Here is a 21,979-nt window from a genome sequence, read left to right on the forward strand (position 1 = left end):
CATGCCTGTGATCCTGGCACTTTGGGAGGCTGAGGCGGGAGGATCACTTGAGGCCAAGAGTTTGAAACCAGCTTGGTCAACATAGCGAGACTTCGTCTTTATAAAAAAAAAATAAAAGAAGTTATGAATTTTAAAAGATGCTGCCACTGAGACCCTGGGGAGTCTGAACATCAAATCCAGCCTCTTTCTAGCTAAACAGAAAAGCTCAAACCAGTGTCTCTTCCTTTTGCTCTACGGGGCAGGGCGAGTTCCGGGGGCACGTAGCAGACAGGCCAGAGGCTCAGAAATACCTGCGCTCGACTCCTGAACAAGCCTCCCTGTTGTAACTAGAAATCTCATTGCAGACAAGTTGCTAACTTTCCCCCATCTGGGATTATCGGCGTTAAGTTCATTATTTTTTAGAATCAAGGAAACCGCCCACGCTGCAGGAAGACTTAGCTAAGGGGAAGAAACAGAAAGGAATAAAAGGTACCTGGAGGGTTCCCTTTGAATAATTTGAGCATAAAGATGCATCTATAATTAATTCCCATTGTTACTACCCAAAACTCAATAGTGCAATTAATGTTTTAGATTTCTCCCTCCCCTTTCCCCCAGAGACAGTGGAGCTGAACTGAAGCCAACAAGTGCCTTCCCTGAGAATATCTGAGATGTTCTTTTTAGGGAAATGGTGGCTGCTGATGTGTTCTTGCTTGGCTGGGGGATGGGATTAGGGTGGAAGGAGAGAGATGGAGGGAGGGAGGGGGAGAAAGAGGGAGAGAGAGGAGAGAGAAGAGAGAGAGAGAAAGAGGAGAGAGAGAAGAGAGAGAAGACAGAGAGAAGAGAGAGAGAGAGAGGAGAGAAGAGAGAGAGAGAAGAGACAGAAACAGAAAAAGAAAAGAGAGAGAGAGAAAGAGAGAGAGAGAGATTGATTGATTGATTCTATGGGCTCTATTAATGGAACCAGGACCTAGGTTTGGGTCTGTGCAAGACCAGTCAGTGTCTTGTCTCTTGGACCCAAGGCTTAGATGATACCTGTTGTACAACTAGTTATCATACATAGAGAATTCTGGACCTGAGGGAGCTGAGGAAAGAGAGTAGTGTCTTCTGACAAAAAGTTAGCTCCAAACAGCGATCTTTTGTAAGTGGATCAGTGGGGTTCTCTTTATTTGGGCAGAAGGCTGGCATCCCCATTAAATCAACTTAGTTAACCCTACCCTACTTGTCAGCTGGTTCCCTGGCTGGTCAGGCATGATTCAGGAAAATCACTCCTCAGTAGTCTCAGGCCATAACCCCCTTCCTGCCCCTCTTTGCTTAAACTTTGTTCATCTCATTCTTTAGCTCAATTGTCACCTCCTCTAGGAAGCCCTCCCTGACCTCCCAAACTCTGAGAACCATTATTACTTCCAGGAACCATTCCTCGATGGTACCTTCCACAGCTGCCATGTTTACTGTATTTGTTGGTTCTTTGACAAAGGAATGGCTGTGAGCTTCATGACAGCAGGGACAGCGTTTGTCTAGCTTGCCATGATCCCCCTGAAGCCTCACATGGTGCCTGGCACAGAATCTGCGTAGCTAGGACTATAGGCGTGTACCACAACACCCAGCTAATGAATGAATGAATGAATGAATGAATGAACGAGTCAACGAACGAATGAGTAAAATTAGGGGTCAGCTCTGAACGAGGGTGCTCTCCAGGCAGTAGTGTGCTGGAGCCGACTAACTCCAGCTCCTCCCTACTCTGGGTTCAGTGACTTTCTAGGCCAGGCGCTGTGGCTCACGCCTGTAATCCTAGCACTTTGGGAGGCTGAGGCAGGAGGATTGCTTGAGGCCAGGTGTTTGAGACTAGCCTGGGCAACAAAGTGAGACCCCTCCAGCCTGGGGAACAGAGTGAGACCCTATCCCAAAAAAGAAAGAAAGAAAGAAAAAAAAGAAATTGGTCATAGTGGGAATATTTCCATCATGGAAACTGGCAACCATGAAAATCAAAGTATTACTATTACTATTTCTATTATTATTGCCCCAGGACAAGAATTTAGGAAACTGGGATGAGGAAAGTGAGGCTGAGAAGGAGAAGAGTTGGAACGACATTCACAGCTCAGACTCAGAGGCAAAGAAGGCACAGGTGGCTGGAGAAGACAAATAAATCATATCCTACGGAGAGGTCAGAAGGCACAGGAGTCTGCCCAGCCTCCTTCTCTGGGCTCTCTGAGTTTGTGCGCACATCCACCCCACCCGCCCACTGCAGGAAACTTACTCTGCCAGTTTCTTGAAGCCGATGGCTCGCCGCTTTGTGGGGGTCCCGTTGGTGCCTTTCCAGACGTGGGTGTTCCAGGGATCAGGCTGGGAAGAGAGGAGAGGGCTACGGTCACTCACTGCAGTGAGGGCATCTGGCTCCTGTTGGGGATGCTCAGGACCCCCTGGGGCTTGTGACTGCCTGACCCAGAATTCTGCCCACTGGTGACCACCATGGGGGTAGGGATGCAGGTGGGGGGGGCTGTCCTTGCCCAGTGGGTGGTCTGGCCTTGGCAGTGTTCTGCTAGCTCTTTCCCCTCCGCCCCCAGTCCCTCTCAAACTCTCTTCTTGTGACCCCTGACTACTCACTCTCATTTCATCCCTCTCTCTCTTTTAGGAGACAGGGGTCTCACTCTGTTGCCCAGGCGGGAGTGCAGTGGTGTGATCATAGCTCACTGCAGCCTTGACCTCCTTAGCTCAAGGGATCCTCCTACCTCAGCCTTCCAAATAGCTGGGACTATACAGGGTGTGCCACCACACTCAGCTAATTTTCTCTCTTTCTCTCTCTTCCTTCCTTTCTTTTTCTTTCTTTTTTCTTTCTTTTCTTTCTTTCTTTTTCTTTCTCCTTCCTTCTTTCCTTCTTCCCTTCCTTCCTTCCTTCCTCCCTTTCTTCCTTCTTTTCCTTCCTTCCCTCCCTCCCTCCCCTTCTCTCCCTCTCTCCCTCTCCCCCTCCCTGCTCTCCCTCTCTCCCTGTACCCTCTTTCCCTCTCCCCTTCTTCGTCCTCCCCCTCTCCTCCTCTCCCTCTCCCTGTCTTTCTCTCTTTCTTTCTGTCCCACTCTGTTGCCCAGGCTGGAGTTGAGTGGCTTGATCTCAGCTCACTGCAACCTCCGCCTCCTGGGTTCAAGCGATTCTCTTGCCTCGGTCTCTTGAGTAGCTGGCATATGCCAGGCTAATTTTTTGTATTTTTAGTAGAGATGGGGTTTCGCCATGTTGGCCAGGCTGGTCTCGAACTCCTGACTCAGGTGATCCACCTGCCTTGGCCTCCCAAAGTGCTGGGATCACAGGTGTGATCCACCATGCCCAGACTGCTAATTAAAAATTTTTTTAGAGATGGGGTCTCACTATATTGCCCAGGGTGGTCTCAAACTCCTGGCCTCAAGCCACCCTCCCGCCTCAACTTCCCAAATCACTGGGATTATAGGCATAAGCCATCATGCTGGACTCATATTGTCTCTCTTGTTCTTTCAGCTAGACCCGTGCTATGGTAGACACCAGCCACATGTGGCTATTGGGTGTCCAGAGCGCTAGCCTGGGTTGAAATGAGCCTAAATGTGACACACACACCAGATACAGGACACTTAATATGAAAAGAGGCAGGGACAGGGAAGGACCTGGTATTCGAAGGAGGGGGTGAGCCGGTAGTTGAGCATCTCCTGGTGGAACACAGGGGTGATGCTTCCAGACATGGGGGGCACAATCCACACCCAGTCGGCAGGGCAGCCTCCCCGGCAGCGGTACTCGTTCTCCATGTGCTTAATGAAGGACTCGGTGGCGGAGTGATGGTCAACAATGGTCACTTTGTCACTCTGTGGGAGGAGAGGCGACATGGGTCAGGAGGTACGAGAAGCTGGGGTATTTTGGGACTTCCTCCCCCAAAGAGCAGCATTTCCCAAAGGGTGGTCCCTGAGATGGTTTAGAACAGTGTGAAGTGAAATGGAGATTCTCTTTGCATTTCTTGTCTAGTCCTTCTACTTAGACCCAGAAGAAAGTCTTCGTTGGGTGCTTCTGTATCTTTAACACCTTTCTTGTCGATCTTGCCAATCTTCCTCTCTCCCATCCCACCCCACACCCTTTTCTTCCTTTCTTTCTTTTTTTTTTTTTTGAGATAGAGTCTTGCTCAGTTGCCCAGGCTGGAATGCAGTGGAGCGATCTCGGCTCACTGCAAGCTCTGCCTCCTGGGTTCACGCCATTCTCTTGCCTCAGCCTCCCAAGTAGCCGGGACTACAGGTGCCCACCACCTCGCCTGGCTAATTTTTTTTTTTTGTATTTTTAGTAGAGATGGGGTTTCACCATGTTAGCCAGGATGGTCTCGATCTCCTGACCTCGTGATCCACCCGCCTCGGCCTCCCAAAGTGCTGGGATTACAGGCGTGATCCACCGTGCCCGGCCCTTTTCTTTCTTTTTATATTTTTAATTTTTATATTTTATATTTTTAATTTTTATAGGTTTTTGGGGAACAGTATTTGGTTACATGCGTGGTGATTTGTGAGATTTTGGTGCACCCATCACCTGAGCAGTATACACTGCACCCAATTTGTAGTCTTTTATCCCTCACCCCTTCCCACCTTTCCCCACTTAGTCCCCAAAGTCCACTGTGTCATTCTTATGCCTTTGCATCCTCATAGCTTAGCTCCCACTTATGAGTGAGAACATACGATGTTTGGTTTTCCATTCCTGAGTTACTTCACTTAGAATAACAGTCTCCATTCCCATCCAGGTTGCTGCGAATGCCATGAATTCGATTGGTTCCACATTTTTAGCAATTGCGAATTGTGCTGCTATAAACATGTGTGTGCAAGTATCTTTTTTGTATAATGACTTCTTTTAGGTTTTTTTTTTGTTTGTTTTTTGCTTTTCTTTTTTTTTTTGATACCGGGTCTCACTCTGTCCTCCAGACTGGAGTACAGTGGCGCAATCTCAGCTCACCGCAACCTCTACCTTCCAGGCTCAAGTGATTCTCCTGCCTCAGCCTCCTGAGTAGCTGGGATTACAGGCGCATGCCACTACTGCCCGACTAATTTTTGTATTTTTAGTAGAGATGGGCTTCACCACATTGGCCAGGCTGCTCTTGAACTCCTGACCTCAGATGATCTACCCGCCTCGGCCTCCCAAAGTGTCGGGATTACAGGTGTGAGCCACTGCGCCCCGCCTACTTTTAGTTCTTTAAGGAATCTCCACATAGTTTCCCATAGTGGCTGTACTAGTTTACATTCCCACCAGCACTGTAGAAGGATTCCCTTTTCACTGCATTCACACCAACATCGGTTATTTTTTGTTCATGGCCATTCTTGCAGGAGTGAGGTGGTATCACATTGTGGTTTTGATTTGCATTTCCCTGATCATTAGTGATGTGATGTTGAGCAATTTTTTCATATGTTTGTTGGTCGTTTTTATATCTTCTTTTTTTATTTGTTATTTATTATAGAGATAGGGTCTCACTATGTTGCCAAGGTTGGCCTTGAACTCTTGGGCTCAAGTGATCCACCTGCCTCAGCCTCCCAAAGTGCTGGGATTACAGGCATGAGCCGCTGTATCCACTGCCCCGCTCTTTTTTTTTTTTTTTTTTTTTTAAATAAGAGGGAGGAACCTCAGGCAGTATCTAGCTAGAATTGCTCAACTTTGATTTGTTTTCCTTCTGTTTGCTTATTTGTTTATTTAATATTACAATTAACATATTTATGGCAACCAGTGCTGGCTCTCCATTTAGGGTGGTGATATAAAATCTTAAAATATACATTTTTAAGTAATAAAGATGAGTCGATTAAGAAATAAAACAAGCACATCCCAGCTGAGGTGGGGTGGACTGGCTGTCAGGGAAAGCTGGCCCCAGAGCCTGCTGTGGTTGATGGGTTTGAATTCACATCTTGTCCAAGCAATGTTTTCTCTCTGTGCCCACAAACCTTGTTCCCTTCCTACACTTTTCTGTTTTCATTATTCATCTTCTTTTTTTTTGAGATGGAGTCTCGCTCTTGTAACCCAAGCTGGAGTGCAGTGGCCCGATCTCGGCTTACTGCAACCTCCACCTCCCGGGTTCAAGCAATTCTCCTGCCTCAGCCTCCTGAGTAGCTGGAATTACAGGCATGTGCCACCACACCGGGCTAATTTTTTGTATTTTTAGTAGAGATGGGATTTCGCCATGTTGCCCAGGCTGGTCTTGAACTCCCGACCTCAGGTGATTTGCCTGCCTTGGCCTCCCAAAGTGCTGGGATTACAAGAGTGAGCCATAGCGCCTGGCTAGTTTTCATTGCTCATCTCAATCACATCCCTGTTGTCTCTGGCTTGACAGACTTCATACCAGTCCATCAGGCCACATGCCACACTCCTGAAACCTTATTCTCCATGGTTAAGAGAGAAGGGAGGTGGCCTCCTTCCTTCTTGCCCTGTCTCAACTTGTCCCTTTCCTCTGACATTCCTCAGTGCACCCACTCCAACCAGATCTGACATGGGGACCTATGGCTTCTATTCCTAACCCTCCATGGCTTGATTTAACACATTCATTCTGCTGGCTGTGTGTGCCTCTCATGTGCATCTATGCTAGCTGCCTAGACTGGAAGCCCCCAGAGGACAGTGATGGCCCCTATTATAGAGAGCAAATTCTAGTCTCTAGATCTCCTGGTTGGCCCAGGAGAATCCTAGTTGATGTCCATTGTCCTGGCATAGTTATTACTAGTGTCCCCCTCTGGCTCTCAAAAGTGTTGTGGTGGCCAGGCGTGATTCACGCCTATAATCTCAGCACTTTGGGAGGCCGAGGCAGGTGAATCACCTGAAGTCAGAGTTCAAGACCAGCCTGGCCAACATGGTGAAACTCCATCTCTACTAAAAATACAAAAATTAGCTGGGCGTGGTGGCAGGCACCCATAATCCCAGCTACTCAGGAGGCTGAGGCAGGAGAATCACTTGGACCTGGGAGGTGGAGGTTGCAGTGAGTCGAGATTGTGCCACTGCACTCTAGTCTGGGCGACGAGTGAAACTCCATCTCAAAAAAAAAAAAAAAAGTGTTGTGGCTTAGTTGATATATTTTCCAGCCATCCTGCTATAATGCCATTTAGCACAGCCTTATGCATTTAGGAGCCTATATGTTTCTGACCATGTTGAAGAGTATTTGTCTCTGTTATGTGATAGTCTGAGGCCCTAAGAGATGACAAGACAGAAAGGATGCCTCTTGTCTGAATTCTAAAGAACTCTAAGCAACAAGACAGAACACTCCCCTACCTCTGCCACTGTCTGTTCATCTCTTCATTAAATGGTCCCCACCCAAGATCCACACTGGAGAGGAGGGCATGCAGGATGGAAGTTAGACCATGTTCATGGACACAATCCCCCCAAAGGTGGTGTCTGGCAGTGAGGTCTCTTGACCCTCTGCACCAAGGCTCTGAAAGGTTTGAGCTCCCATTTGAGGCTTGACCCTGGTGGTGCGGGCCCTGGTGTTACCTGGAAGCTATAGAGAACCGCGATATTGATCTCCACCAGCGCCTGGTCCTTCCACAGCGAGGACGTCTTCCTCATGTCTAAGTTCATCTTCTTGGCCACTTCCTGAAAGAGGAAGGAAACACAGATTTACAGGCTGGAGTATCTCTGGATTTCAGATTGAAGAGGGACAGGGCTAGTGGCATGAAATAATTTCTTTTCTTTTCTTATAAATGGAGTCTCACTTTATCGCCCAGGTTGGAGTGCAGTGGTGCGATCTCGGCTCACTGCAACCTTCACCTCCCGGGTTCAAGCGATTCTCCTGCCTCAGCCTCCTGAGCAGCTGGAATTACAGGCATCTGCCACTATGCCTGGCTAAGTTTTTGTATTTTTAGTAGAGATGGAGTTTCACCATGTTGGCCAGGTTGGTCTCAAACTCCTGGCCTCAAGTAATCCACCTGCCTTGGCCTCCCAAAGTGTTGGGATTACAGGCATGAGCCACCTTGCCTGGCCAAGAATTTCTTAATTAATTAATCAATGAATTCATAGACTAATGAACTCAATCATTCAAAAATTTTTTATTGATCTGTTGGACTAGGTATGAAATAAAAATTTAAAAATATTTAAAAAGTTACAATTTTTATTGAGAACCTACCAGCAGCAGGAAACTAGAGACTTGGCTAGCCCTTTAATTATTAAGCTTGTATTCTAATGGGGGAGAGAGACACTTAATATAGTGGTAGGTGCTAATTCCTAGGAAGAAAATAAAGAAATGGGATGAAGAGGGATATAGGGGCTGGGCTAATTCAGCCGGGGTAGTCAGGGAAGGCCCACTGTGGAGACAGCATGCAAGGCGAGGCCTAAGTGATGAGAAGCAGTCAGATATCTGCAGATCTGGGGAGGGAGTGCTCTAGGCAGAGGGGGCAGCAAGAGCAAAGGCCCTGGGGTGGGATGAGGCTTGGGCTATCTTAGATACAGAAAGAAGGCCAGAGGGTGCTTGGAGGAGGGTGGTACGAAAGAGGTAATTGGTGGCAGTGAGACAGGACTAGCTGGTACAAGATCTTGAAAGACAGGCCAAGGAGTCAGGATGTTATTCCAGACGTGATAGGCACAGGGGGCAGGATCTCTGGAGCATTTTTTTTTTTTTTAGATGGAGTCTTGCTCTGTCGCCAGGGTAGAGTGCAGTGGCGTGATCTCGGCTCACTGCAACCTCTGCCTCCTGGGTTCAAGTGATTCTCCTGCCTCAGCCTCCCAAGTAGCTGGGACTACAGGTGCGTACCACCATACCCAGCTAATTTTTGTAACTTTAGTAGAGATGGGATTTCACCATGTTGGCTAGGATGGTCTCGATCTCTTGACCCTGTGATCTACCCGCCTCAGCTTCCCAAAGTGCTGGGATTACAGGCGTGAGCTGCTGCACCCAGCCCTTGGAACATTTTAACAGAGATGTGGGTCTGCGAGTGCATCATCTGCTTTCTAGTAGGAAAAGCTCTTCATCCATCCTACTCTACCCCTAGAGTGGTCACGACCTAGCATCTAGGCCGTGGGTGCTTTGAGCTCATGAGGCCCCTGCCAGTCTCCATCTGACAGATGAGGAAACTGAGGCTCAGAGAGGTGCCTGGACATGTCCAGTGTCCGCAGAACCAGCTAGCCTCAGAGTTGGAGCCCAGGGAGATGCCTAATATCTAAGACCTTGGAGCTGCTCTCCAAGCAGCTGATGCCTTCAGTAAAATTACTTGCAAAGAAAGGAACTCATGACATGCGTGTTACAGCTAAGGCAGAAGCAGGAGCTGGTGTCAGGAGCAGGGAAGACCCAATAGCAAGTGCATTAATTAAATCCCTGCTTTTCACTTCCTCTGTCAATACTAGTCACTGGTGGGAACCCAGGTCTCATTATGGGACTAGAATGCAGCAATTTCTTGGGTTTGGGTAAACTGCTCCCAGACCCAGCTGTCAACGTTTGTACATCATGGCAGATGGAATTGGAGGGTCGGGTGGGAGAGAGGCTCATTTCAATTACCCGGAGACTACTCTTTGCAACTGAAATGTAAACAGAAATCAGAGAGCAGACTTATTAACTCACTCTTCGAGGCTGAGGCATTAGTTTCTGCTTGGGGTCTCTATCAGCGACACATTTGCGGGAAGTAAGAAATTTGTTGCTGCTTTCCATAAATACATATAAAGCTGGAGTGTATGACAGAGGAAAGTACACACACAGAGGAAAGTATGTATAGAAGAACAATGCTATTGTTATTCTATGCATTATTTTGGTTAAAAGAATAGAAATTAATTGCGGGGGGGTGGGAACTCCTTAAAAAACAATCCCCAAATGCAAGTTGAGCCACATCTACGAAAACCGCCTGAAACATTTTTTCCTTCCTGCCAGAAGTTTGCACGCATTAGTGGTTGTTTAGGCTGGGCATGGTGGCTCACCCCTGTAATCCCGGCACTTTGGGAGGCCAAGGTGGGTGGATCACCTGAGGTCAGGAGTTCGAGACCAGCCTGGCCAACATGGTGAAACGCCATCTCTACTGAAAATAATAATTTAAAAAATTAGCCGGGTGTAGTGGTGTGTACCTGTAGTCCCAGTTACTTGGGAGGCTGAGGCAGAAGAATTGTTTAACCTGGGAAGTGGAGGTTGCAGTGAGCCAAGATCGCACCACTGCATTCAAGCCTGGGTGACAGAGCGAGACTCCAATCCCCTACCCCCCAAAAAAAAGAAAGAAAGAAAAAAGAAGTTTGCATGCATCAGTGGTTGTCCAGAAGAATCTCCTAGGGAACATTGCAAAAATGCAGATACCCAGGGCCCACCCCAGACCTATGACATCAGAACCCCGATGAGTGGGACCCAGGCATTGCAAAGCCCCCCAGGTACCCTCCGATGTGTGGCAAAGCTGAGGATCCCTGGCATCTGTTTTCCACAGTGATACCAGTGGCTTTTTTTTTTTGCTTTGAGATGGAGTCTCGCTCTGTCGCCCAGGCTGGAGTGCAGTGGCACAATCTCAGTTCACTGCAACCTCCGCCTCCCCAGTTCAAGTGATTCTCCTGGTTCAACCTCCTGAGTAGCTGGGGTTATAGGTGCACGCCACCATGCCTGGCTAATTTTTCTATTTTTAGTAGAGACGGGGTTTCACCATGTTGGTCAGGCTGGTCTCAAACTCCAGGCTATGATCCACCTGCCTCGGTCTCCCAAAGTGCCGGGATTACAGGTGTGAGCCACTGCGCCCAGCCAACCAGTGGATTTTTTTTTTTTTTTTTTTTGAGACGGAGTCTCGCTGTGTCTCCCAGGCTGGAGTGCAGTGGCGTGATCTCGGCTCACTGCAAGCTCCGCCTCCCGGGTTCACGCCATTCTCCCGCCTCAGCCTCCCAAGTAGCTGAGACTACAGGCGCCCGCCACCACGCCCGGCTAGTTTTTTGTATTTTTAGTAGAGACGGGGTTTCACCATGTTAGCCAGGATAGTCTCAATCTCCTGACCTCGTGATCCACCCGCCTCGGCCTCCCAAAGTGCTGGGATTACAGGCTTGAGCCACCGCGCCCGGCCAACCAGTGGATTTTTAACAACACAAACCTGATGCTCGGTTCTGGGTTCTAATCTTGGTTCTGTGCCTTAGTTCCTGTGTGACACAGGCCCGATGCTTAACTTCTCTGTTTTTCGGGGCCCTCTTTTGAAACAAATCCAACAGCAGCAGAGTGTTGTTAGAGACATTTGCTGACAAAAACGCAGCAATCATGATGCTTTCACCGAAGTTGGGCTTCAGGAAGCACCGCTCCAGCACTTTTTAGTAGATACGGATGACTCAGCCCGGGAGGGAATCAGACCCTCCGCCGAGAAATGCTTAGAGTGGGGAACCACTGCCAACCTCCTCCCTTGTTTTTTAGAAAAGACACTAAATATGTCCCGAGTTTGTCAGTCATCCTCAAGCTCTTCTAACAAGATTTAAGACCGAGAGGCAGTGGAGTGGGGTGGTAATGAACTTGGACCATAAAGTCAAACCAGACACACGTCCCAGCCCTGCTGCCCGCTAGCTGTGTGACCTTGAGCTTGTCATCTGTCGAAGGCGGATTCTCATACCTCAAGGTTCAGGTGAGGATTAAATGAGAATGGAACACAGAAACAGTGCTTCGAATGGTGTTAGCATGTGCTATGTGCTATGTGTGTGTTTGCTGTCATTTTCATCGTTGTTAAAGACATGGATGCCCCTGGCATTTCCAGGGGCTTCTCTGGGATTGTAGTTCTATTCTAACCCCTTCAAGTTTCCAAGCAACCAAGCTCATCGTGGAGAAAGGGACTGCTGAGCTGGTACCCTCTCCTATGTGCTTTTCCGTGTGGTGACCAGAGAGGGTCCTTACCTCCAGGATATTGTAGCGGGAGTTGTCACAGTAGTCGCGGACACCAATCTCTGTGCCCATGTACCAGCCACTGAAGGGACAGGCGCTGAACTCCAGGCCGCCAATCTCCAGGAGCATGTTGGACACGGCAGGGAGGCCGTACCACTTCAGCCCCAGGTCCTTGAACCACTCAAACCTGCAGGGAGTAACAGGGCCCAGCTCACCTGGAGCAGCTGTCTCATGGGCGGGACACCTTGAATCTAGAGATGCTGAAATGCCAAGGATTGAGTGGGACTGACAAGGTCAGAATACGGTTCCTGGGCCCTGCTTCAGATCTGTGCAATCACAGGTTCTGCAGCTGGGGCCTGAGAATGTACATTGTTAACATATTTCTCAGGTGTTTCAGATGGATATCCAGGCCTGGAAACTACTGCCTTAGGCTGCTGTTTCTCTCCCAAACCCACCCTGAAAGTGAGTCCAGGAGAAAGTGTGCGGACCTCTCTCCTGCTTCCCTGACTGAGCACCCTCCTACCTTCAGGGCCTTTGCACAGGCAGCCCCTTCCTCCTGGGATCTTCTCCTTTCCTTCTGTGCTTTCAGTTCTTACTCATACTTTAATTTTCAGCTAAAATCATGCTTATTCTGGAAAGCCCTCCCTAAGGCCCAGCTGGTCAGGGGATTTCATCCTAGGTACCATACATTTCCTTTGCAGCACTTTATTAAAATTAAGTGGTTATTTGAGTAATTATGTGTATAAGCACTTCTTGTCATTGAGATCATAAGCACTATGGGGGCAGGGATTGAGTCAGCCCCCGAAGCTAGCACAATGCCTGGCCTGCATGAGGAACAATGAACTGTGCTGGATGAGCCAATAAGTGAATGAATAAACGTAGAGACTACATTTCACCAAGGAACTGGGTGAATTCCCAGATATCAGGCAGTGTCAGGAGCCTCAGCACACTTGCTCCCTCTCCAAGGCTGGGGCTAGGGTGAGGCAGGTGTGGCACTATCCTTGGGTGTAAAATTTAAGTGGGGGGAGCTATTAGGTTGGTGCAAAAGTTGTTGTGGTTTTGCAATTACTTATGAACCAATCTAATAGTTTCTCCCTCTTATGTTTACTTTTGCCATTAAAAGTAATGGCAAAAACCACAATTACTTTTGCATCAACCTAATAAAAACTCAATAATTAGTATCAGTGCTATTATTTATCTATACAATATTTTAAATTAATGCAACATTTAAAAAATCAAAATGAATGTAGATATATGATGAACAATAATGTAGGATTCCACCCTACCTTTGTATGATACCTCGTTCATCTCACCCTAATCTCAATCCTGAGCTGGATCCTACCTTTATTGAAAATGTTGATATATTGTTCATCATGTGCTTTTTTTAAAAAAAAAAAAATTAACTTTGAGACCAGAAACTATAAAACTACTAGAAGAAAACATCAGGGAAATGCTTCAGGATATTGGTCTGGGAAAGGATTTTATGAATAGGACCTCAAAAGCACAGGCAAAAAAGCAAAAATAAACACACAGGATTATATTAAACTAAAAAAATGTCTGCAGAGCAAAGAAACAAGCAACAGAGTGAAAAGACAACCTAAAGAATGGGAGAAAATATTTGAAAAATATTCATCCACCAAGGGATTAATATCCAGAATATACAAGGAACTCAAACATTTCAAAAGCAAAAAACCCAAACAATTGGATTAAAAAATGGGCACTTGCTCTGAACAGACATTTCTCCAAAGAAGACATACCCAACGAATACAGGAAAAAAATGCTCAACATCACTCATCAGCAGGGACATGCAAATGAAACCCACAATGAGATAACATCTTATTGCAGTTAGGACGGCAATTATAAAATGACAAAAAATAACAAATGCTGGTGAGGTTGCAGAGAAAAGGGAACTCTTAAACACTGTTGGTGGGAATATAGGCTAGCACAGGAGTATGCAGAACTGTATGGCAGATCCTCAAAAACCTGCAAATAGAACTACCACGAGATGGGTGCAGCACACCAACATGGCACAAGTATACATATGTAACAAACCTGCACGTTATGCACATGTACCCTAGAACTTAAAGTATAATAAATAAAAAAAAAAAAAAAAAAAAAAGAACTACCACAAGATCCAGCAATCCCACCAGTGGGCACTTATCCAAAGGAAAGGAAATCAGGTTGGGCACAGTGGCTCACGCCTGTAATCCCAGCACTTTGGGAGGCTGAGGCAGGCGGATCATTTGAGGTCAGGGGTTCGAGACCAGCCTGACCAACATGGTGAAACCCTGTCTCTACTAAAAATACAAAAATTAGCTGGGTGTGGTTGTGTGCACCTGTAGTCTCAGCTACTTGGGAGGCTGAGGCAGGAGAATGGCTTGAACCTGGGAGGTGGAGGTTGCAGTGAGCCAAGATCGCACTACTGCCTGGGCTGGAGTGAGACTCAACTCTGTCTCGAAAAAAAAAAAAAAAAAAAAGGAAAAGAGCATCAATATGTCAAAGTGATATCTACATCTCCATGTTTATTGCAGCACTATTCACAGTAGCCAAGATATGGAATCAACCTACATGTCTAACAACGGATGAATGGATAAAGAAAATGTGTGAGGTAAAGAAAATGTGTGAGATACACATATATATGTATATAAAATATATATTGACTATAGTCAATAATAACGTAATTGTATGTTTCAAAATAACTTAAAGAGTATAATTTGATTGTTTGTAACTCAAAGGATAAATGTTTGAGGGGATAAATACCCCATTCTCCATGATGTGCTTATTTCACATTGCATGCCCATATCGAAACATCTTATGTACCACATAAATATATACATAAATACATATATAAAAATATATACACCTACTATCTACTCACAAAAATTAAAAGTAATAATTAAAAAAAAAAACTCTACCAGGTCTGGTATGGATTAAGTTCAAAAGAAATTTGGAGTCACGAACTCTAAATTAATTTATCTCTCTCTCTCTCTCTCTCTCTCTCTCTCTCTCTCTCCACACTGGAATACCATTCAGCCATAAAAAAGAATGAAACCATGTCACTCACAGCAACATGGATAGAACTGGAAGACATTATGTTAAGTGAAATGAACCAGGAACCAACAGTTAAACACTGAATATTCTCACTCATAGGTGGAAGCTAAAAAAAAAATTCATCTCATAGAAGTAAAAAGTAGAACAGAGGATGCTGGAGGCTGGGAGGTGGAGGGAGAAGGGGGAATGGGGAGTGATTTGCTAAAGGATACAAAATTATAGCTAGAAAGGAGTAAGTTCTACCGTTCTATACCACTGTAGGATGACTATAGTTAACATTAACATACATTTTCAAATAGCTAGCTAGAATAAAGGAATATTGAATGTTTCCAAGACAAAGGATAAGTGTTTGAGACAATGGGTGTGTTAATTACCCTGATCTGATCACTACACATTATATATATTAAAACATCATTATATCTCATGAATATATGCAATTATACATCAATTAGAAAAATAAAATGAAACATTAATTTTGATTTAAAAATATTGCATTCTTATATTTATCTTGATTATTATTGAGTGTGTTAGCAACCCCCTCGATTTTATTCAATCCCAGGTTTGAGTCTAGTGCCTCACAGCGGGTGTCCTTCACTCTCAAAGGGCAAATGCTGTTTGTGTTGCTGGCCTGAGACCTTGAAGCAACTTTTATGACTCCAAATTCCTTTTGAACTTGATCCACGCCAAGTTCTGTACAGTTTTTTTATTATTATTTTTAATTTTTGTGGGTACATAGCAGGCACATGTATTTATGGGGTACATGAGATGTTTTGATGCAGGCCTGCAATGTGAAATAAGCACATCATGGAGAATGGGGTATCCATCCCCTCAAGCAGTTATCCTTTGAGTTACAAATAATCCAATTACACTCTTTATTTTAAAATGTACAATTATGTTATTATTGACTAGAGTCACCCTGTTGTGCTATCAAATAATAGGTTGTATTCATTGTTTCTAACTATTTTTTTTTTGAGATGGGGTCTTGCTCTGTTGCCCAGGCTGGAGTGCAGTGGCATGATTTGGGCTCAACTGCAACCTCTGCTTCCTAGGTTCAAGCAATTCTCCTGCCTCAGCATCCCAAGTAGCTGGGATTATAGGCACGTGCCACCATGCCCAGGGAATTTTTATATTTTTAGTAGAGATAGAGTTTTGCCATATTGGCCAGGCTGGCCTCGAACTCCTGACCTCAGGTGATCCTCCTGCTTCGGTCTCCCAAAGTGCTGGAATTACAGGCGTGAGCCACCGTGGCAGGCCTCTATTTTTTTTTTTTTTTTAATACATCTCTTAACTGTCCCAATCTTCCCCTCACCCCCTTCCCAACCTCTGGTAACCATCCTTCTACTTTTTATATCCATGAGTTCCATTGTTTTGATTTTTAAATCTTATAAATAAATAAGAACATGTGATGTTTGCCTTTCTCTGCCTGCTTTATTTCACTTAACGTAATGATCTCCAGTTCCATCCATGTCATTGCAAATGACTGGATCTCATTCTTTTTTACGGCTGAATAGTACTTCATTGTGTATCTGTGCCACATTTTATCTATTCACCTGTTAATGGACACTTAAGTTGCTTCCTTAGTGTTGCAGCTATCGTAAACAGTGCTGCAAGAAACACAGGTGTGCAGATATCTCTTTGATATACTGATTTCCTTTCTTTTGGGTATATACCCAGCAGTGGGATTGCCGGATCATATGGTAGCTCAATTTTTAGTTTTGTGAGGAACTCCAAACTGTTCTCCATAGTGGTTGTACTAATTTACATTGCCACCAACAGTGTACAGGGGTTCCCTTTTCTCCACATCTTTGCCAGCATTTGTTATTGCCTGTCTTTTGGATAAGCCATTGTAACTGAGGTGAGATGCTATCTCATTGTAGCTTTGATTTGCATTTCAATTGAGAGAACTGTTTAAAACTCTACAGGACTGGATCATCAGATCCTATAGAGTTTTAAACAGTTCTCTCAATTGAAAATGTGGGTCAGGTACAGTGGCTCATGCCTGTAATGCCAGCACTTTGGGAGGTTGAGGCGGGAGGATCACTTGAACCCAGGAGTCCAAGACCGGCCTGGACAACATGGCAAAACCCTGTCTCTACAAAAAATACAAAAATTAGCCAAGCATGGCGGTGTGTGGCTGTAATTCTAGCTACTTGCAGGGGCTGAGGCGGGTGGATCACTTGAGCCCAGCAGGTCGAGGCTGCAATGAGTCATGTTGGTGCCACTGCACTCCAGCCTGGGCAACAGTGGCAGACCCTGTCTCAAAAAAAAAAAAAAAAAAAAAAAAAAAAGAAAAGAAAAAGGAACAGGAAAAGAAAAAGCATGCTCACAACAAGACAGTATGGTGCTTCTGCTCTTTCAATGCTTAGGGCTGGAAGAAGGGCAGGTCCTTGTTAATGGCTTAGGAGTGAGATGGTTCAGAAAAGGTGGTGGTCTCCAGGCTGGTCAAAGAGGTCTTTTTACTCCTTGAGGGAACTCACTCTGCCCAAGCCCGCAGTGAGGACAGGAACCAAGCCCTCCTTTCCCCTTTCAGCTTCTGTCTGGACTAGAAAGAAAGCCAGGGGGGATGGGGCTGGGCAAAGAGGGGCACTGGGCAAACCCACTCACCCTCTCCCACCCCTTGCCGGTCCCTCTTACTTGGGGTGCCTGATGGGAACTTCCAACACCAGCTCTGGAGGAATCTGGAAGAGCTCAGGGTCATTGCCGTTGGCCTGAAGCAGGAGCGGCAGGACATCAAAGCGGCCTCTCGGGGGTTTCCAGCCCTGCTGTATGCAAATCTGCAAGCAGACCCGGCCAGGTAACGCCACTGTACCCCACACCCTACAAACATGAGCCTTATGTGGGAAGTGGGGGTGGGGTGGATAGAGATCCAAATGCAAGCCCCCAGGAGACATTTCCTCTGGAGGCTCTTGGATCACGTCACCTGCTTTATAAAGTTCTCCCTGACATCATCATGTATTAGGTTGGTGCAAAAGTAATTGTGGGTTTTGCCATTACTTTCAATAGCAAAAACCACAATTACTTTTGCACTAACCTAGTAACTAGCATGATTTCTCATGGGCCCACAGGACAGAGGGCAAATCCTTCCTCTGGCACTGAGCATTGTTTTCCGGGTCTTCCCTGCCCACTGGAATTCCTAGAGGGCAAGGGCTGAATCTGACTAACAAGTGCATCTGCAGGTTGCCAGCTCTGTGTTTGTATTAGGTGTTGTAAGATACAAAGAAAATCTGCTGAATTTGATGAAGGCAGATGTATTAGAATTACAGTATAAAATGCACATGTTACAGCAGCTGTCCAATAAAAATATAATGCAAGCCACGTAAGTAATGAAAACTTTCTAGTAGCCACATTAGAAAAAAAAAACAGGTGAAAATAATTTTGATTTTATCTTTTTTTGCTAGGCTTCTTCAAATCATGGGAGAAAATAATTTTAATAATATACTCATCTAAAAGTTCAACAATGTCCTTGATTATAATATTAATTTATTAATAGTATATTAAAATATTACTATCACATATTCTAATTATATATTTGACATTAAAATTAAATATGTAACACACTTATTCATCCAATAAATATATCAAATAATACATTAAATATCAACATTAATTTATTAATAATAAATTATTGAGTGTATTTAAATATATTTAACATTAAAATTAAAAATATAGTTATTAATCCAGTGAATCTATTCATTTGTTAATAAATATATTACCCTAATGTATCCATATTATTACTATTTAAACATCAAAAATGATCAATGGGCCGAGCGTGGTGGCTCATGCCTGTAATCCCAGCACTTTGGGAGGCTGAGGTGGGCAGATCATGAGGTCAGGAGATTGAGACCATCCTGGCCAACATGGTGAAACCCTGTCTCTACTAAAATACAAAAAATTAGTTGGGCATGGTGGTGCACATCTGTACTCCCAGCTACTCAGGAGGTGGAGGCAGGAGAATTGCTTGAACCCAGAGTTGCAGTGAGCTGAGATTGCACCGCTGCACTCCAGTCTGGCAACAGGGCAAGACTCCGTCTCAAAAAAAAAAAAAAAAAAAAGAAAAAAAAAGATCAATGAGTTATTTCCCTCTCTTTTTTGGACCCAGACTTTGAGATCCAGTGTATATTTTGTCTTATGACACATCTCAACTGGGACTGGCCACATTTCAAGTGACCAACAGCCACAGGTGTCCCTATTAGGGCAGGGTTAGAGGGTTTCAAAATGTAAAATTACATGGTTAGGTTTGGAATGATTCTTTGTGCTTAGTAAAAAGAGGAAGCACCAAATCATGGTACACATCCTGCTCAGCAAGGTTTCCAGAGATGGAGCAAGAGGAAGAGTTTGGGGCGTTTATGTTCTGGTGACCACGAAGACAAGGTCAGCCAAGTACACAGTTAGTGCTCAGCCAAGTGGAGCAGGGAGTCTGAGCCTGGCTGCCTCTAAAATGGCACAGGTGCAGCTCCTGGTTGCCCTGGTTACAGTCCCCTCCTCATGAGAATAACATTTTCATAAGAAAAGCCACAGGCAAGTTGGCAGCCAGGAAGGAGTGGAGCAGCCCTTAGCTTTGCCAGCTACATTTTCAAGGAGATGCCACCGGGGAGGGTCTTGAGCAAAGGACAACAGTGAAATTCAGCAGGGTATGAGTTGGGTGATAAAGGAAAGGTGGTAGCAGGCCTGTGTGCCTGAGATCATTCTAGACCCGGGATGTGATTGTGCTGTCGTGTGGACATGGTCCATATAAGCTACCATGTCTTACCTGTGCTACCTGCCCACACTACCACCTGGAAGGAACCCTGGGCAGGGAGATGGTGGTAGTCACTTTCCTGGTGGCTTTTATGAATTGACTTGGGCTACTAGTAACTGTAGTGATACTGGTGACAGGCAAAGTCAAGCCTACTCAAAGGCTTGGGTGGCTCAAATTGTCGTATCAACAAATGAATGAATGAATGATATGAAACTGACATATCTCATAACTCAGAAAAGGTGGATGCCAGATATGGCTTCCATTTCTCGGCTCTTCCTTTCCTGGTGAGAGGCAGGAGGTTTGGACTGTAGTTCTAGCTTTTCTTCTCTACTCATTTAGCAGTCTTTTTTTTTTTTTTTTTGAGATGGTGTCTCACTCTGTTGCCCAGGTTGGAGTGCAATGGCACGATCTCTGCTCACCGCAACCTCTGCCTCCCAGGTTCAAGCAATTCTCCTGTCTCAGCTTCCCGAGTAGCTGGGATTACAGAGGCATGTGCCACCACGCCTGGCTAATTTTTGTATTTTAGTAGAGACGGGGTTTCACCATGCTGGCCAAGCTGGTCTCGAACTTTCGACCTCAGGCGATCCGCCCGCCTCAGCCTCCCAAAGTGCTGGGATTACAGGCGTGAGACACCGCGCCCGGCCCATTTAGCAGTCTTGAATAACTCACTTGGCCTTAGTGAGACTCGGTCTACCCATCTGTGAAATGGGAGAACAGTTCCCATCAGGAGGGCTGAGTGAGGTAATGGCATGAAAGTGACCAAATGTCCAGCTGTAAAATAATTAGAATGGGGAACAGCCTGATGGAGAAGTAGGTTTGGAGAAGAGTAAACCACCCCATCGGCGGCTGTCCCTGTGATGACAGTATTAAGCCCGAAAAAGTCTGTGGATAAAAGTCTGGGGACGTAAGAGCCCATGTTGGGGCAGGGTAGGGGGCGGAAACGCTCGCACCTCTGTGAACTGCACGTTGGCCGGGTCTCCCAGGGTGGAGCCGTCGGGCTGCTTGTAGCCAGCGTAGCGGATGAGCTGGGAGTTCCAGACTCGGAAGTCGTGCTTGCCGTCTGTCCTCTGGGGGAATATGGTGATGGCAGACCTGTGGTGGAGAGAGGGGAACACCCGGCATCAGGGCGGGACTTGCGCTGTGAGAATATACTAAACATGGTGCCACCCAGGGCCACAGCCGCTTGACGCTCGGGGTGGATTACCTCCGTGCCAAGGTCCTCAGCGCCAAAGGAGGGGCGGTCGGAAGGGAGGGGCCATGCTCTGTTCCTCCACCGGAACTATGGTGTGAGGAAAACGGTGGAGGGGGTGGGAGGCCCCATGCCACCATGCTGAAGGAACGAATCTCTTTCTAGCTGGAGACTTTTAAATAATACTAACTTGAGCCAGTCTTCCAAAGAGTTATTTTGCAGCCAGTTATTTCCATGGCAACATCAGACCTTGTTTCCCCTTAAGAATGCACTATGTGCCGGGGGCAGTGGCTCACCCCTATAATCCCAGCACTTGGGGAGGCCGACGCGGGTGGATCATGAGGTCAGGTGTTCGAGACTAGCCTGGCCAACATAGTGAAACCCTGTCTCTACTAAAAATACAAAAAATTAGCTGGGTGTGTTGGTGCACGCCTGTAATCCTAGCTACTTGGGAGGCTGAGGTAGGAGAATCGCTTGAACCTTGGAGGCAGAGGTTTCAGTAAGCCGAAATCACACCACTGCACTCCAGCCTGGGCGACAGAGTGAGACTCCATCTCAAAAAATAAAAATAAAATAAAAATAAGAAAAGAATGCACTACAGGCCAGGCATGGTGGCTCATGCCTATAATCCCAGCACTTTGGGAGGCCAAGGCAGGCGGATCACGAGGACAAGAGATGGAGACCACCTTGGCATACATGGTGAAACTCTGTCTCTACTAAAAATACAAAAATTAGCTGGGCGTGGTGGTGCATGTCTGTAGTCCCAGCTACTCGGGAGGCTGAGGCAGGAGAATAGCTTGAACCCGGAAGGTGGAGGTTGCAATGAGCCGGGATCGCACCACTGCACTCCAGCCTGGCAACAGAGCAAGACTCCATCTCAAAAAAAAAAAAAAAAAAAGAAAAAAAAATAATAGTAATGCGCTGCAGAATCCGGATTCCAGTCTTCTCCCAGTCATCATTAATTCTCATCCACTTTGCCCACCCCCCTTACCAAACCAAAGTTTATAGACTTCTGATTAAAAAGCAATCAGCTTGCATTTGCATTCACATTTATTTATTTAAAAGAAAACTGCAGGTCACCAGCCATTGGCTTTGCCTGCCTAAACAGGCAACAGTGAAGGCTGTATTCTTTTATTAATTGTGGAAAGCTGTTGTCTGTTGAAGGTCCTATCTGGTGCCCTGGTCTCTCTGTTAAAAGGGAGATCAACAAGTATTAGGTGTTAACAATATCTTAGCACCAAACTGAGCCTTTCTCCTCGACAT

General features: G+C 45.9%; 1 protein-coding gene across 2 annotated transcripts in view; it reads right to left on the minus strand.

Moving 5' to 3' along the window:
- The window catches only part of NOS1 (nitric oxide synthase 1), a 231,703-nt gene that overhangs the window by 46,268 nt on the left and 163,456 nt on the right, over positions 1-21,979 (minus strand). For both annotated transcript variants that reach the window (XM_045366051.3, XM_015431613.4), the window contains exons 8-13: positions 20,478-20,619; positions 17,424-17,563; positions 11,751-11,925; positions 7,424-7,525; positions 3,604-3,798; positions 2,234-2,319 (exon numbers count right to left, since the gene is read on the minus strand). In XM_045366051.3, the coding sequence (XP_045221986.2) occupies positions 2,234-2,319; positions 3,604-3,798; positions 7,424-7,525; positions 11,751-11,925; positions 17,424-17,563; positions 20,478-20,619 (840 nt within the window). The remainder of the gene's footprint in view (positions 1-2,233; positions 2,320-3,603; positions 3,799-7,423; positions 7,526-11,750; positions 11,926-17,423; positions 17,564-20,477; positions 20,620-21,979) is intronic.

The sequence above is a fragment of the Macaca fascicularis genome, chromosome 11, assembly GCF_037993035.2.
Source record: "Macaca fascicularis isolate 582-1 chromosome 11, T2T-MFA8v1.1".
Classification (NCBI taxonomy): domain Eukaryota; kingdom Metazoa; phylum Chordata; class Mammalia; order Primates; family Cercopithecidae; genus Macaca; species Macaca fascicularis.